The sequence below is a fragment of the Lepisosteus oculatus genome, chromosome 6 (genome assembly GCF_040954835.1).
Source record: "Lepisosteus oculatus isolate fLepOcu1 chromosome 6, fLepOcu1.hap2, whole genome shotgun sequence".
Lineage (NCBI taxonomy): Eukaryota > Metazoa > Chordata > Actinopteri > Semionotiformes > Lepisosteidae > Lepisosteus > Lepisosteus oculatus.
The window spans coordinates 3,968,959-3,985,401 of record NC_090701.1 but is presented as its reverse complement, the minus strand read 5'-3'; the positions used below and the strand labels follow the sequence as shown (position 1 = coordinate 3,985,401).

Here is a 16,443-nt window from a genome sequence, read left to right as displayed (position 1 = left end):
TAACTTATTGTAGTCTCTGATTAGCCTTGTCTGGATAGGCTCCAGCTCCCCTGTGATTCCATCTTGAATAAAGTTAGAAAATTGATGGATGGAGAGAGATTTCAGTGTGACTTTCTGGTGGCTTCATAGTTGCTATTGCCAGAGTGCATAATTAAAGAAATGTAAGTGTGAGCTGCCTCCTTTTCTGCAAATGTATTAGCTACTTTTTTATATTGGTTTCTGTAATTCAAACCAGTGGGAACACAGTTAGGGAATGAACTACCTTCCCACTACTGTGTGCTTTGGTTGCATAACCAAACAAAACATATATGAGGAGTTTGGAACCTGCTGCTCCTGACCAACCTGTAGCAGAATATTTAAGCTGTGATGACAAATAGTCAAATCTTGCAGACACAATGGAGAGAAAATCTTTATTTATTTAATGTCAGCAATCAGAAAGTGTACATTGCAGTGATTGGTACACTCCCTTCTGTCTGATGAGGTAACCTTAAAATCACCTACACTATATGGACATGTAGAAAAACAGAAAACTGTACACAGAAAGTGCAGATTTCTTTTCCAACCTACACCAACAATCACCAATTTGAGCTTTTGGTCACTTAACCTGGAAACAGATATTCTCATGCAACACATCACCAACATATTTTGGTAAACCCTTTGGTTATATTTAATATGTTTTAGATCCAGCACTGAATTTATCCTCTAAGTATAAAAGTCATGGATATATGAAAATATAAATTTCTTAGTAGTCAGAAATTAACAACAGCAGTTCCCCTGAGCTTCACATGTGCAGGCTAGCACCTAAGTAATGGTTTACAACGATGCAACACAAGTGTCAGTATATAGGAGGGAAGAGTTGCACAGACTCTTATTAATGATTTCAATATTTCTTTTTTCTTTGATGTATTTAATTACAGCATCATGCGATTGTTGTGATCACACATCCCTATTCTCTTGCAAACAATACCATTTTACCTAAGGAACTGACCGTCTCAATGATCAATTGGAAAATGAATGTGATGCCTCCTGCACATACACTACATCTTTAAACAGCAGAACTGAGATGCTGCTCACTGTCTTCATTAGTGAAGCACAAGCAAGCTTCAAGTGACAAACGGAACTGGCCATCATCAAGGTTAAAGGCATGTAATGTGACAAAAACCCACCACAGATGATTACATGTAACATAACATTTTAGAAATACCAGTTTGGGTGAGCAGCAATTTCACTCTGGTTAAGGGCACGCTTTCTCAACCACAGCTCCAGACATTCCAGGGTGGGTGGGTAAGCGTTCAATTCAAATTTGTTTGCAAACATGCACTCATGTTCACTCAGCCACTTCAGATCTCCAGTGCCATAGATGCAGATCTGTCGCTGATAGCGCCCTGGAACATAATAATAAAAAAAAACAGTCTTTCCAGGAAGCCCCCTTTGGCATAAATCCTGCTAAGGACAAGGACAACAATTCAGGAAACAGATGTTATGAAAGAAGGGAAGTTCAGCGATCTCTGAAACCTGTCTTTCATCGTGCAACACAGCTTTAACATAAGAAGGGGAAGAGTCACGATGAATCTACTGTGACAAACATTTCTTTTGCTTCAGCACATCAGCTTACACTCATTCTAGAAGAAATAACAACACATAACAAGGTTTTAGAGTAAGGCAATGTGGCTCTGATACTGTAAATCAAAGGCTCTAGGCTATGAACATACTGTACTGCATGCTTTTTCGTATTCTGTAGAACGGGGGTTCTCAACATTGGATCTGGTGGACCCCTGTGCCTGCTGGCTGACACATGAAAAAAGAAAACAACCGGGGTTCTGGCACTCACTGATGAACCCTTCCTCAGCAACCAGCCTGCGCCAGCCTGCGTTCCTCTGCACTCGCTGTCGAAAAGTCATGAGATTTACAGTGCAGAGAAAACATTTAGGAGCTCCTAAGGCTGCTCCTTACTCTCATATATAGTATTTAAGACCTAATATGTACGTAGACCTCCACAAAAGTCTTTATAAAGGGTCAAGATAATTTCAATACATGTATAAAACAAATACATGAGATATATTTGGATTATTTCTTTAAAATGATCCAACAGTAAATCCCCTTGTGTGAACAGGACTGTGAACACGTAGATAATTGGTGACACCTCCTTGAGCAGCAGCGATGCCAACTAGACATTTTCTGTAATTATTTGACACTGTATCAGCTTTTAGGATTTGTGTCTCATTCTTCCTTACAGTCGGTGATTGCTGCATGTCCTGCCATACGTTTCAGTGGGGTCTGATTTGTAGATCTGTTTGCACTGTACTGTATTTTTAGGATTGTTGTCTTGCAGCATGACCCACTTACGGCTCAGCCACAGCTGACAAAATGATAGTCTGACATTCTGTTCCAGGGTTTGCTGATACAACACCACATTTTTCATTCCATCAGTGATGTACTGTATATGGAGTGTTGTACATTTTGTTGTCAGCATGTTTTAAGCAGTGAAGACAGGGTTAAATACTATACAGAAAGAAAAACATGGGTGAAGGTGTCTGCATGCATTTTAGTCAACTAAAATGTGTGAAGACTTGCAGGAACTTTTGGCAAGGAATATTGTCTATTAGTGATTTCATATTGTATCTCATTTAAAGTTTCTTTAACATGTTTGTGCTACTATGGTTTTCCTTTGACATTTCAGTGTAAAAAGTGAAGTGCAAATAAAATGTCACAAGTTTTAATTACTTAGAGCAATTTAGTATTCCCCTCTACAATGGTGTGCAGCTGAGTGCCTTTCACTTGTATGTATGTCTGTGAGTTCAGCCAACAAACTAATAATGATAAGTAATACTTCATAAGTACTAAAACAGTAAGATGAAAACAGTACTTTCTTTGTACTGATATGAAAATCAAGGTCAGACCATTTCACCTGATGTTTATTTTGTTGCTGGTTAAATAATACGTCCTATACTACATCAGAGGGGATTGAGTGGGGAGCTGTGTCAGGTGTAAACAAATGTGACACACCTGTAAAAACTCAACAGTCAAAGCTCTGTGTTCCTTCTTCCTACTTCCCACGTAATTCATTGTGCAAATAGCCTTTACGTGCTCATTTCTACACCCAGCACATTCTAACACAGCCAGAGGTTTAGTCCTCACCATGACAAACACTTCCTTGTTGATCTGACCACATAATGGCTTTTGTACATCCTTCCCACTTAGCGTTTGGCATAGAATTGGGAGCATCTGCAATCAAGAAAAGAGACATTGTGAGGACAGATATAAATAATCAAGAGGACATTCCTGCAAATATCATCAACTCCCATACGCTGGCTTTCGAACCACTTTATCCAATGCATGGTCACCCGTTAGCCGGAACCCATCCTGTCAAGCCACAGGACATCCTGGATGGCAGTCCCTCTCAGGGCACACACACCCACACCAGGGCCAATTAATATACCAGTCTGTCTTTGGACTGTGAGAGGAAACCAGAGCACCCAGAGGAAATCTACTTGACCTCAGGGAGAACATACAAACTCCACACAGACAGCTCCCCAGGAATTGAACTCAGGGCCCCAGCAGTGCAAAGCAGCAGTGCTGACTATTGTACCACCATGCCACCCGTCATCAACTCCAAATGCTGCATGTGCTTTGCTGATACTATTAGCCAAAGCAACTCCGGTTCCTATTCATTTTTTCAGCAGACCATTTTACTAGAGCAGCCTTGGTGAGGGACCGTACCCTGCTCAAGAGTGCAACAGCAGTACGCAACCTGCAATTTGAACCCACAGCATTACCCTTACAATTCCTGACCCTAACTGCTGTTTCGTGTTTCCCTCAAATAGACTAGGAAGGCCAAAACAGGAGAATGGCACTTAAGTTGGGATCCTAGATCATTTTAAGTTCTGCTTTTTATCCTAATTGATCAAAGTACCCACGAGAGGATGTATTGACCTAATCCGGGGGTCTGGAGCCTTGGTGCAGGAGAGTCACATCCTCCCAGGTTTACTGGAAACATTAAAAGGTTAATCAGACCTAGAAAGCATGTTGACTCCCCCTGTATTAAAACAATAATGTGGAAATACCACAGTTCTTCAACACCACAATTGCACACCTTTTACACATCTTTGAAGTGCGAGAAATTCTGTTTATGTTTTTTAGTTTCTCACAAGAGTCATCTTTTCTATTTACATAAAAGGGGAGGCATGGTGATGTAGAGGTTGGTGCAGCTACAAAAAATAAATATAAGTTTTATTTATTTTTCTACAACTGACTGATATATTCAGTTCATTTGATTTAAACCCCTTTATAAAGGAAACATTTAAAATGTTCCCATGAGAGTAATTCTCAGTAAATTGTATTGCATCGACATAGTGGTACCAGAATGTAATTTGAATAGCGACTTTTGTGCTGTTCAGTGCTACCCTAATATCAACATTATAAGTTAGATCATAGATTGTAAACAACAGATTTAAAAACAAGATGATTAACTGTTTTCTATGGTTTTTTTTCTGGCATTTTAATAGGCTTGTCAGAGCTATGAGGCGTTTGTCCAAAGTGAAACACGAAGACTATCGTTGAATGAATTACAAATTCCATTCAGATTGCAGTCTACACCAAAAATGACTTCTCAACACCGGTAGAAAGAAAATATGATTCAAGTTGTGAAAAGCTCAAAACAAGCATCATGTCCAGGACATCATTAACGGCTGATTTCTCTCTCTGAAGATCTAAGATCTAAGAAAGAGCAGCAGATTTTCAATAGAAAAAAAATATTCTTAAACAGCCAGCCTTCCTTTATAAAACAAAAACCTCCAGGTATTTTCACACAATAACTTGCCTAGGAAAAGTGAAATGGCTTAGAGGCACTGACTTTAAACACCAGGGCAAAGCCCTCGGAACTCTAACATAGAACAAACGAATGTCAAGGGGAGGATATGTTGGGAAGCGATTCCTTCTTCTCAGAATAATGACACAGGACAATACGGAAACATTCATAATATTTCGGTAGTTAGAATACTACTGCAACCATTTTCTCTTGACAAACCTCTGTAACTGTGACAGGGAATTACTGTTTTTTTTTCATAATTAAACAGAACAGGAAAGTATAAAAATAGAAGAGACGCGTTTTCATTTTAAAATACTAATTTTTTTTCAGCTACTGGCGGCGCTCCGTTGTTCCAGGGTTAGGATGGGGAACCCGTACCTGCAACATTGCTTGGTGGCGTGTTCAGCTACAGCGCTCGCAGTTATCGTTATTGTGAGCCAGTCAACCTTTGTGTCAGGTGTTCTCTCAACCTGAGAAATATTCTCTGAGGAATCATTAACCGCATCTATCGTCATTTCAGTGCCAGCTTGCCCATTGCCGCTCGCCAGTGAACTGGGCAGTCAATCCCGCCACAGCGTGTTCTCCAGAGAGAATGAAAGACGAGTTACGCTTCACTAAAGTACAGTATGACTGGGATGCTAAACTGGGTCTGGACATGAGGTTAAAAGGTGATTTGTTTACTAAATGAAAGTTATTGTGTTGGTTTAAAACGTTAACTTAAAAGATATTTTCATAATAACGATTTTTCAAAATGGATTCTTTCGCGTTCATCTCCACCGATCGCCCATTCCTTGCTCAGAAAGAAAAGTATGAACACCTCTACTTCTACTTTCTTTTTTCTACGATAGTTACAAAATTGTTTGATTTGGTTGAGCAGTTTATTAAGGTATTAAATATTAGTATATAATATGATATTAATATAAGTAGAAATGTGGTTTCACGCTTTTGTAGATAATTTTTTAAAATGTTTTTCAATCTTCATGAGCGCTTGCTAGCACAGAAACGCTTTGATTAAAAAAACACATAAAAGATTTAAAAAGTAACACAGCACTTTGTATCAGGAAATTCCAATCGGTGTTTTCATCTGCTTCACAAACTCTTAATGCCTATTGAAGAAACCACATCTTCAGCAGAACCCGTAGTATCCCCATTGCAATGGTGGAAAGACTATTCTGGAAAACAAGAAACACAATCGCGGTGGGGATAGCACTTTGCAGTTAACATTCCATGCCTAGTGCCACATGCTTCATTCTGTCAGTAATCTCTTATTTCTACATTCAAGAAATAAGAAGTTTATACAGATTGCGTTATCTGTTATCAACTGCTTTTCAGAACGTGCTTACCTGGAAGTCTGTTTAAGGTCACCCAGTAATGTTCATCAGGACTGTAGGTGTCTTTCGACCATTCCAACAAATCTGTCGCTCTTTTATCTTCCACAACGAAGCGGGCAAACTCCTGTGTTAATGCGTAGTAGGCAGTGCCAAAATAAATGGTGAGGTTGTGAGGAGGAGGGGATTTCATTTTGGATGTCCTGATAACACCAGAACCGTGAGCATCAAGGCGTTCTCGGAAGACGGACTGTGTCCTGTAATTGGTGTGGGCTGGGTCGAGAATTCCCGGGGTAAGGTTTTTGTTCTTATATGTCTTTAAATGTCGGATAATCTCAAGGTTTGTCTTCAAGGGGAAATCCTGTCCACAGAGGTTAAGGACATATTTCCATGGACCATTCATCGAGACCAGGTCCTTCAAGCAGTGGACATCAGCCTGGAGCCTGGATATTCCAGCATAAACAACGGGCTCCATTTTAGAGGAAAGAAAAGCATTGGGAAAACAATTTACCAAAGCTTCAACAGCCATCTTATATTCCACAGGAGATTTCTCATCAATGTGAATGCAGTACACGTTCTGAGGGGCATAAATAGCCCTGAATGTCCTTTCGAAAGTTTCGTACTCTTTATGTAAGGTGAAGATATAAGCCAAGGGAAATGCTGCTTCCTCCGAAGACAATGTTTTGGTTATGAAGTGATTGTCGGCGATGTATTTATTGCACGAGATATTCAAGTGAAGGGGTCGCAGGAAATTGCATTCTGTCTCTTGCTTTGATCCTCGCACAATGGCATTGCAAGCTTTCTCCAAACTCTCCGACTCCTGTGACCACTCGCCTTTCTTCGGCTTCTGGGTGTCATTGGCAGTTTGTCCCCAGTAACAGAGCACAGTGACGAGACCACAAAGAGTGAAAATGAAAAGTAATCGAATGTTCAGGAGCTGTCTGAGCATTTTCTATGCTAAAAAGTAACCTTCTGAGCTAGTGCTTGTAGTGCTGTTTCTCGAAGGCAGTCATGCGGTTTTGTGATTCTCTCCTGAATAATGTCCCAGGTTAGGTTTCTTTTTACAAACTGAAATGATAAATGGAACACTAGAACTTTAGCACCACCCATCAGATGAAATGAGTTTGCTGTGCAAGAACAAAACTGTGCTTACCATTGGCATTCGAAAAAGAAACTATTTGCTTATGATAACATGCTGATATACCATAAATATGTTTCAGGCTTCTTGACATGGTTTTGGCACATTTATAGAAAAATGCTGTGTTTGTGCTTAAGGGCTTGAACCTAGAAATGTAATGTTGTGTTTCTGTAAAGAAGCATTTCAGAAAGGGATAATGGTTGTTAAATTCAATATATGATTTACATTAAAATCGCTCACTCCTTAAGATCTTCTTTCTGTAAGCCAGTCGAAGTGAGAGTGTTTTAAGGTGCCAGTAACTGAAGGTAAGTATGAATAATGCAAAGGAACAAGTAACACACACCTGAAGAAGGCTCCACGGCTGAAACGTTGTGTTCTCTTTCTTCTTCTGTTTTTCAGCATGGAATAAACCTATTACTTGTTCCTTTGCAGCCTACGCATGCTGACGCAGCTACCCAGCTGAACAAGTATGAATAATGTTTTGCAAAGCACTATTTTGGACATCTTAATAACTTGATACATTGGCAATAAGGACTTTTCATTTTCTTATTACCTTCTTTATAAATAAAAACTATTTTCAGAATTTCTTGAGAAATAAAAAGACTGCCTCGACTGGCACCTGCATGAGAAACTTGTCAATGCGGTTTATTTATCCCAGTGATCCTCATATTGTGTACATGACAGGGTAGACTTGGGCTGAGCAAGCCCAGGCAAAGTCCAGTGGTATCTGATATATACGGTGAGTCTTAATCTATGCTTGAAAGGATTACACTTTTACTGGCTGATATACTCAGGAACTATTTAATATTGATTGTTTAAAGGACAGGATACATTTAAAATATTACCTACAAAGAGACAACTCCCTTCAGTTTCTTCATCGTTTGTGTCCTTTTTTGTTGCTTCCCATTTCAGAGCTACGTATATTACTGGTCTGCATTCTTTTCTTTTGATAAATTAACTTTTTAATTTGTTTATTCTAAAATATTGGCTTAGAGGTAGACCTAGAAGATTTTCAGAAGCCTTTGTTTATCTAATAGATTATTATCTGTTATTAGTGATTAACACCGTTATGAAAGAAAATACTAATTTTACACTTTAAAATGTAAACCACAGTAAACAAATGAAATAAACAGAACATTTAAACATAACTTTCATTTTCTCCTGTAAGTTTCATTTTAGTGCTTTCCAAACGGGTGTGGCCTTATTTGAATAGTATTCAAGGGGTGGCTGGAAAGATGAAATTTGTATTATATACTGTACATGCTTGTATGCAGTACACACACACCACTGGGCGGTGGCACATGGCTTCCTGGAGACCGTACTGAGGCCCTTGTTTACTGAAAACAGTAAGAAGAAACCTCTGTAACCGTTAATCATGTTTGAGCTAAAATCAGTGGTAAAAATCCTCTCAGAGGAAGTTGAGAAGGCAGTGTATACTCACGAACAGTTGAGAAATGTATTCTCAGTGGTTAGAAACCTACTGTTGTTGCGTACACCCTTAAAGGCACACGTCACTGGAGAGAACAGGTGCGCTTTCACACGCGAGAGCAGAAGGAAACAATACCTCCTATAAAACAAAACGTTTTTTGAGTAAACTACCGTTACTCAAAAAAGAAAATGGCACAAAGGGACCTGAAGAAGTAAGAGTACTAAATGTCCTGGAGGTTTCGGAGGAGATTTGCCTTCCACTTGTATGTATGTCTGTGAGTTCAGCCAACAAACTCATAGTGATATAATAATTAATCATCATTATTAATGACATTATTAATAATGATTTTGCTGGGACATTTACACATGAACCTGTTCTGCATCTGCACACATGCTGGTTGTAGAGTCTGTCTTGAAACCCAGTGCTGGGCATACTGTTTACTTATGTTTTTCTTTGCAAAAATACTCTTCGCTTTAGTAAAAATGCTTTGAAAAAAGAAAGTCTATGTGTGTATTTTGGAAGTAGGCAGCTGCATCAGCATACGTAGGCTGCAAAGGATTAGATAAAGGTTGATGTCTTGCTGAAAGGAAATAGTAATACGGCAGTGCAGCAGCGACGTGGAGATAAAGAGGGATACTTTATTGTCCACTGCTGTGGAACTTTGTCTTTGGCTTCTCCCACAGACGTACAAAACACACAAGAAAAGCAGAATAAGTCTTAATTTGGAGGGGAAAAAAACTCCGTAAGAGATTTTGGGGGAAAGTCCTGGTTTCCTCGGGGCACCGGGACGTTGCCGTGAAAAAGCGACACGACGCCTCGGCTGTGCAGCCTTCGTCAGGGGTGAAGCAGCTCACCACGTCCCGCGGCCGACAGCGTGCGTCTCTTCCCTTGGCAGTACTTTGTGTGTGTGCGCGCCCGCGGGTTAGTAAGTAACGGGAGTGTGATCAATACAAGTTCGTAGTTATGAAAGTAGAAGAGAGATGATAGCAGCTGCCCTCTTTAATCGCCAGAATGATCTATTATTTTGAACAAACCGTATCAATAAAGGCAGGAATCCCCTTGGATCGTTTGGGGTTATTAATGTGTGCTGGGGGGGGCACCTGCTGCCACAAACCGGGATCTTCCATGCAGTGGATACGTTTAAATTCCTACATTTGCCACTAGCAAAACCCCATTAACAAATGATGAAAAAAATGCACTTTACCTGTTTCACTTTATGCAGTGCCCAGCTGTGAAGAGCCTGGCTGATGAACCGTTATCATATTGTAACGCATACGGCCGACATTGCAGGTTGTGGGAGCGCGGTGACGTCTCCGCCCTTCCCTGTGAATAGCAGGGACCGCAGCCGTCGGGCTGACGAAAGGTTTTTTTTTTTTTAGCTCAACTGGCTGGGTCCGTGTTGAGTGACGCCGGAGGCCCGGGTTCAAGTCCCCAGCAGGTGGGGAGGGGCTCATACCCACGTGAACCCGAGAGTGCTACAATGTGTGTGTGTCTGTGTGTATTTTATCTAAGCACCCTAAAGGTGTGTGTCTGTGCAGCAGGTGTGAGTCCAGTGCGGATCGGTCCACAGCCCAGAGAGGAACCACAGTCATCAGAAAACAGCTCTCTGCTCAAGCACCCTGCCTGCAGTGGGAATTTTGATGGATGGAGGCAAATAAGGAAAACAAAAAGGCGATGAATCCATCAGCCACACTTATGACACACTGGCCGTGTTTCTGGCAGTCTCTTAAATTATTTTTTGAATGTATTGTAAAATCCCCAAGTGTGATTGACTAATTATTAACAATTATTCACAGTATTTCTGCCTCATGGCCAGGAACTGGGGAAGTCCGGTTCTTCACGTTTCCTATTAACTATTCCATGTTTAGAGCATGCTTTCTGTGAACACTGGAGCCAGGGCTGGACCCAGAAGAGACCCTGGTCCTGGTTAGCTCCAATCCAGCTGGCCTGTTTTTAAAAGACTGGCAACACCTGGGAGCTATTGAGGAATCAAGGAAGCGAACTTTTTAATAAGCACAGAAGAACAGATTTCAGACTTTGATGATCTTTAAATGACTTAATATAACAAACCACCTGTTAAATTGGTCACAGTGGAATTGTTCCATATCTTAAATACTACTACTACTACTATTACAAATAATTCCTTACACTTATATAGCGCTTTTCTGGACACTCCACTCAAAGCGCTTTACAGGTAATGGGGATCCCCTCCACCAGCACCAGTGTGCAGCCCCACCTGGATGATGTGCCAGTACGCTCCCCACACACCAGCTCTCAGTGGGGAGGAGAACAGAGTGATGAAACCAGTTCAGAGATGGGGATTATTAGGAGGCCATGATTGGTAAAGGCCAGTGGGAAATTTGGCCAGGATGTTGGGGTAACACCCCTACTCTTTTCAAGAAATGCCCTGGGATTTTTAATGACCACAGAGAGTCAGGACCTCGGTTTTACATCTCATCCAGAGGATGGCGCCTTTTTACAGTATTGTGTCCCATCACACTATACTGGGGCATTAGGACCTACACAGACCGCAGGGTGAGCGCCCCCTGCTGGCCCCACTAACACCTCTTCCAGCAGCAACCTTAGTTTTTCCCAGGAGGTCTCCCATCCAGGTACTGACCAGGCTCACACCTGCTGAGCTTCAGGGGGCTGCCGGTTGTGAGTTGCAGATTCTTTAGAAAGCAATGACCTACACAAGCTGCTGGACTAGCAATTTCCGACTTTTCTAGAGATTCCTGGTCTATGGGTTTGCTTGGTGTCTTCAGAGCAGAACCAAGCGAAGAGCTGGGTAAAACATTTAAACCGGTTTCATAAAGCCAGTAATGAGCTGATTGAAGTCAACAAGAGTGAGATCTAATGCAAATTGTATTTTGCTGGAGCTTTTGTAAATTAGTAATGTTTCTCAGCCAAAGACGGTACCCAATCAACCCCATTGCAGGTCCAGATTACAAACCTAAAACTATGAGTAGAGGATGGGAAACTGAATTTGAAGAAACTATCTATGAAAAAGAAAAGGGTGTTCATGCTGAGTGATTTTCCTTTCCTAGACAATGTGGGGAAGCAGTAAAAAGACAAACAGTATGTCAGGATATATGTTTAGGAGTGTAAGAATTTAAAACCTAGTTAAATCTTGCCTTGCTGGTTGCATATGATTTTCCATGTTAAAAAAAGATACAACTGGCCGGATTGAGAGCAGAAAACAGTAAGCAAAACACATTACCAGGCTGAAGAGAATGTCCTACTGTTCAAGTTGAAAAGAGATTCCAAAATATTAGAAGTATATTCAAAAGCATATTTGGACATCTTGAGGATGTCCAGCAGGGAGACATAAGCCCGAGAACACGAGAGGAAACTGCAGGTAAATGCATTTAAGATTGGAAGCAAGAGGCTTGTCTGGACACAAAGTGTTTGTCACCCCCTCTGCAGCCAGAGGGCGCTCCTTCTTTGTCCTGTCCCTAGTTTCCGGTCTGCTGTCCTTCTGGTCCCTCTCTTTCCTTTGGGCTATATTTCCGGGTCTTGCACTCTGTCCTCGCTCAGCATTGACGTTCGGATGTCCTGAGACCCGCCTAGCACCAGGGCGCCCCACGTCCGCTCCCTGAGGACATAGGTTTCTATACGGCATTCCTGAACTCTCTGCACTAATGAGCCCGGGCCTTTTTCCCGTCTCTCCGCATATGGGTCTTTTCCACTCTCCTGCTCCCCACGGTTAGTCCCTTTGGACGTCCATGACAGTGTTGTGTAGGTCTGGAACAATCTGCCCGGGCGTGCTGTAAAAAAACGACTCACATTCTTTCCAAGACGCCTGGACGAGATCCTCAGACCAGACGAGATCTCGTTTGCTTGCCTTTTCGGTTCTAAAGCTTCGAGTCACCTTCCAAACACCTCTTCAAAATGCTTCAAAAATGACAGAAATAAACACTATCCATCCATTCATTTTCTCACTGCTTTAACCAATCCAGGGTCACAGGGGAACCGGAACCTGTCCTGTCAAGCTATGGGCACAAGGCAGGCTACAACCTGGAAGGGACACCAGTCCATTACGGGCCAGACACACACACACACACACACACACACACACACACACACACACACACACACACACCAGGGCCAATTTTCCCAAAAGCCAATTAACCCACCAGCATGTCTTTGGACTGTGGGAGGAAACCAGAGCACCCAGAGGACGAACACCCACACAAACACAGGGAGAACATGTGAACTCCACCCAGACAGCATCCCGGGTCCAGAATTGAACCCAGGGCTCCAGCGCTGTAAAGAAGGTTTTTATTTCATGGAGTCTTTTTTCTCCCACAAAATGGAAACCTGGCATCAAGTTCTGAGTCTGTGATTATCTTACAGGTCTGGGGATGGGGATCGACAGTCTGAACAAATCCAGACAAAATGTGTCGTCTTTACGAATGTGGGGTGTAGTGCATTGTAGACCATTGTAGGCCCACTCACTGCCTCCTTCACACTCTCAAGACTTCAGAGCTCCTTAAAGGTGAATTACTGAAATATCCGGTCAGTCCGCATGATGGCGCTAGAGGACCAGCGAAAAACGACTTGTCACGACTAGGCGGTAATTCCGGATTCTTTTTACGTTGCTTCAGTATTGAAGGAGGTGAATCCAAAACTACTGTTCATTCTTTCTTTACATAGTTAATCTTAACAACATCCTCCTCTCCGATTATATGTATGTACTTTAAAGGTGTAATTTACTACGACATACCAAGGTGGATTATTTCAACTTGTGCTGCTCTGAAAAAAAAAATTACAAAGGCAACAAAAGAAACTTTTGAACTCCATATCCCATCTGCTATAATAGGCAGTCTCAGCCCCAGTTACTATCAAGAAACCCGTCTGACAGATAAGGAATGCAGACGATAAAGTGATTTCAGCCGTGGAAGAGGACACCGGGGGTCAGCAAGAAACAGGAGACAGGCAACATATTTTCACATAAGAATCTTCAGCACAGGCTTTTATTCACCCACTGTAGTAAAGTTTCTGATTCTTGCTAAGGGTCGTGGCTTAGCGGGAACCTCTCTCCATGTCCCAGAAGCATAGCGCACAAGGTGAAACTACACTTTGTATAGATACCAGTCCGTTGCAGGACACACGCAGGCACACAAACACGTGCACAAGCACACACACACACACGAACACACGGGGACGATTTGGAGACGCCAGCGGACCTAACCCAGCCAGGGTCTCATGGCCAGGTGTGGGGAAATGGTGGAAAACCCATGTGAGCACTAGAAGACATGCAGACTCCACTCAGGAGGAACAGAGAGGAGGATGCGTCAACTGGCAAATCTCTGTGACCCTGTATGGGCTTTCAGGATGAAATAAAGCTGCAGGTCCAAGACATTTTCAGTGTTGCTTCAGTATCATGTTGACCTGATGATTCGATGTGTTAATATAAAATTAAAAAATGCCTATAGAAACAGTAGAAGAACTCACGTATTTTATATACCTTTACTAATTTACCTTTAAAAAAAATCAATATAAATGTAAATAGTTCCCTGCGATCTCACACCGACGTTCAGTAGCGTTGGTCCACCAGATGATGGCGCAAGACGACAAGTAATACGCTGTAACTGGCTGAAATACTGATTCATGTTGCTTATTGCTGCCCAGTACTGTTTTAGAGACGAGCCGGAAAACGGTTCCTTAGAGGACGAAGCAGACTGTGATTCTAATCACACCATAATCTTCTAGTGGAGCCACACCTCAGGCAAAGATGTACTTTCAGTTACTTCTGAGCCGTGTAGACACTAGTGTGCACAGAGCTTATATGTATACTGTATATAAATTGTGCGAAACTTCATACTTCTCATAACTTTTCATTATAATTGCATCATCACACAGTATATTGTGATTCCGTGCACCACGTAACGTCATTTGTGAAGTTACTCAGTCGAACACTTCCCATACATACGTTTACTGAACCCATACGAAAGCTAATAAGGAATTTCTTCAGAGGTGAAATCCAAATTTGGGCACCAAGAGAGGTAAAACTCATGAAATCAAATAATAAAAAAGTTCAGAAGAAGGTCTGAAGGGGAAACAAACGTTCAGTAGTTAGCTTGTCTACAACTTTCAGGACGTTACGTGGTGTGGGGTTTTTGGTATTAAAAGGACTAAAAATACTGTTAACGATGCAAAAATGCTCATTCGAATCAGGTACCACACATAAGAATACTGGATTTAGTAAAAACCTAATGAACGCCACCTGTCATAATTATAATCCGAAGCAAAGAATAACCCCAGGCCTTCATTTGCGTAAATAATAATTACATATAATGTGTGTGCATTGCTTTGTCAATGGGTTTGTTGTGGATTAAAGAACAAGTGCACATCGCACCGCAGCAACTTTTTATCGTTGTCCTTTTTGCTACTGAACAGGTAAATCGCTTAACTTTTGTTTTAAAAAATCGTTCTGTAAGAATTTTAAACAAAAAATAATTTAACGAGGTTTTAACTTATATTTTGTTATAAGTTTAAGCGCAGCATTTTTAATTTACGGGGGGAAACCTCCAGTGCCTCATTTGAACCTAACTTACCCTTCGCTTTTCAAGATTTAGTTGATACCGCCTTTTCCCGAGAGCTATAGTTTCACGAAAGCAGAGGTTTATAACTACGTTTTGAGGAAAGAAATATCTGAAAATCTTTCCTTACAACCATCAGGTTGCAGTTACGTGTTACAGCGTCTGTGATCATTTTTTTAACTTCCTTGGTACCTATTAACTGCAATTAATCACCATATACGAGAATATACAATGCGCGCTGATATGCTGTATACTAAGAAGAGAAATGACACTTTTTGGACATAGGCACACGTGAAAACAGTATGCTGTCTACATTTTATTTTGAGGTATAAGAAAGATTTTGAATTCATAACGCAGACGTCAGCTGCTTATCTGGTACAGATGTGCCCCACTTCTGGACTTCTGACTGTAAGGAAAGACAGACAACTGAAAAGTGTGCGCGTTGAAAGAAATCGTATCTCCTAGGAAGTGCTGGGGTGCTTGTGCTTGTGCCTGTGTTCTCGATATTCTTTGGGAGGGGGTAATATTTGTATGTCATCAATTTCCTCTGACTAATGCCTAATGCGCATCTAGATTCGACCGCAACTAGTTTTTTTTAAAGGGTCATTATCCGTCCTCTGCTGGTATTTTTCAAACAGCCTTCCTGGTTTCACAGCAACTGAGCCTTGAGGGTTGCTTTGAAAGCAAGGCTTTGACAAGATGGTTTGTCATTGAGGTATCAAGATACTCCATTCAAAGATCGCTATAAGATTTGTAGCATTTTTCAGTATGGGTTTCATTGTTTCACTTCGGGGCGGATTAAAATTCCACTGCCTACCAGATCGCTTTCAAGCACACTGTTCCTCATAACGTCTGTTCTCACATACCACATAACTTTTAATGCCGTCTTCCGAGCCCAGCCTGCTGCTTTCCTTTCGCATCAGTTGTACAGAAAAGTGAAGTCAGTTGTAACAGCTTAGGCGCGCCCACACTTGCACAAAAGCCGGCACCACGGTTAGAAAATAATGATCTTTGGTGTGTAAATTATAGCGTATCAGTATATGGTCGTTTTCAAGAGCTTGGGTATTAAGCGGTCCGTTTCACTATGTTGCTCTAGCTTGAATTTATAACGCTACCTACTCCAAAGGGGCGGTTTGTAAAACAAGTAAACTCACCCACTCCTGGCATAAATAAAATTGGTTATTTAGTAATATATT

At 41.4% G+C, this 16,443-nt stretch overlaps 1 protein-coding gene across 1 annotated transcript; it reads right to left on the bottom strand.

The window, feature by feature from the left end:
- Positions 1-396: 396 nt before the first annotated feature.
- Positions 397-10,032, bottom strand: LOC102693956 (glucosaminyl (N-acetyl) transferase 2 (I blood group)). Its single transcript, XM_015354635.2, has 4 exons — positions 9,907-10,032; positions 6,151-7,203; positions 3,139-3,225; positions 397-1,385 (listed from the first exon to the last, which is right to left on the bottom strand). The coding sequence occupies exons 2-4, from the start codon at positions 7,082-7,084 to the stop codon at positions 1,195-1,197; spliced, it is 1,212 nt and encodes a 403-aa protein (XP_015210121.2). The 5' UTR covers positions 7,085-7,203; positions 9,907-10,032; the 3' UTR covers positions 397-1,194.
- Between the last annotated feature and the right edge of the window lie 6,411 nt (positions 10,033-16,443).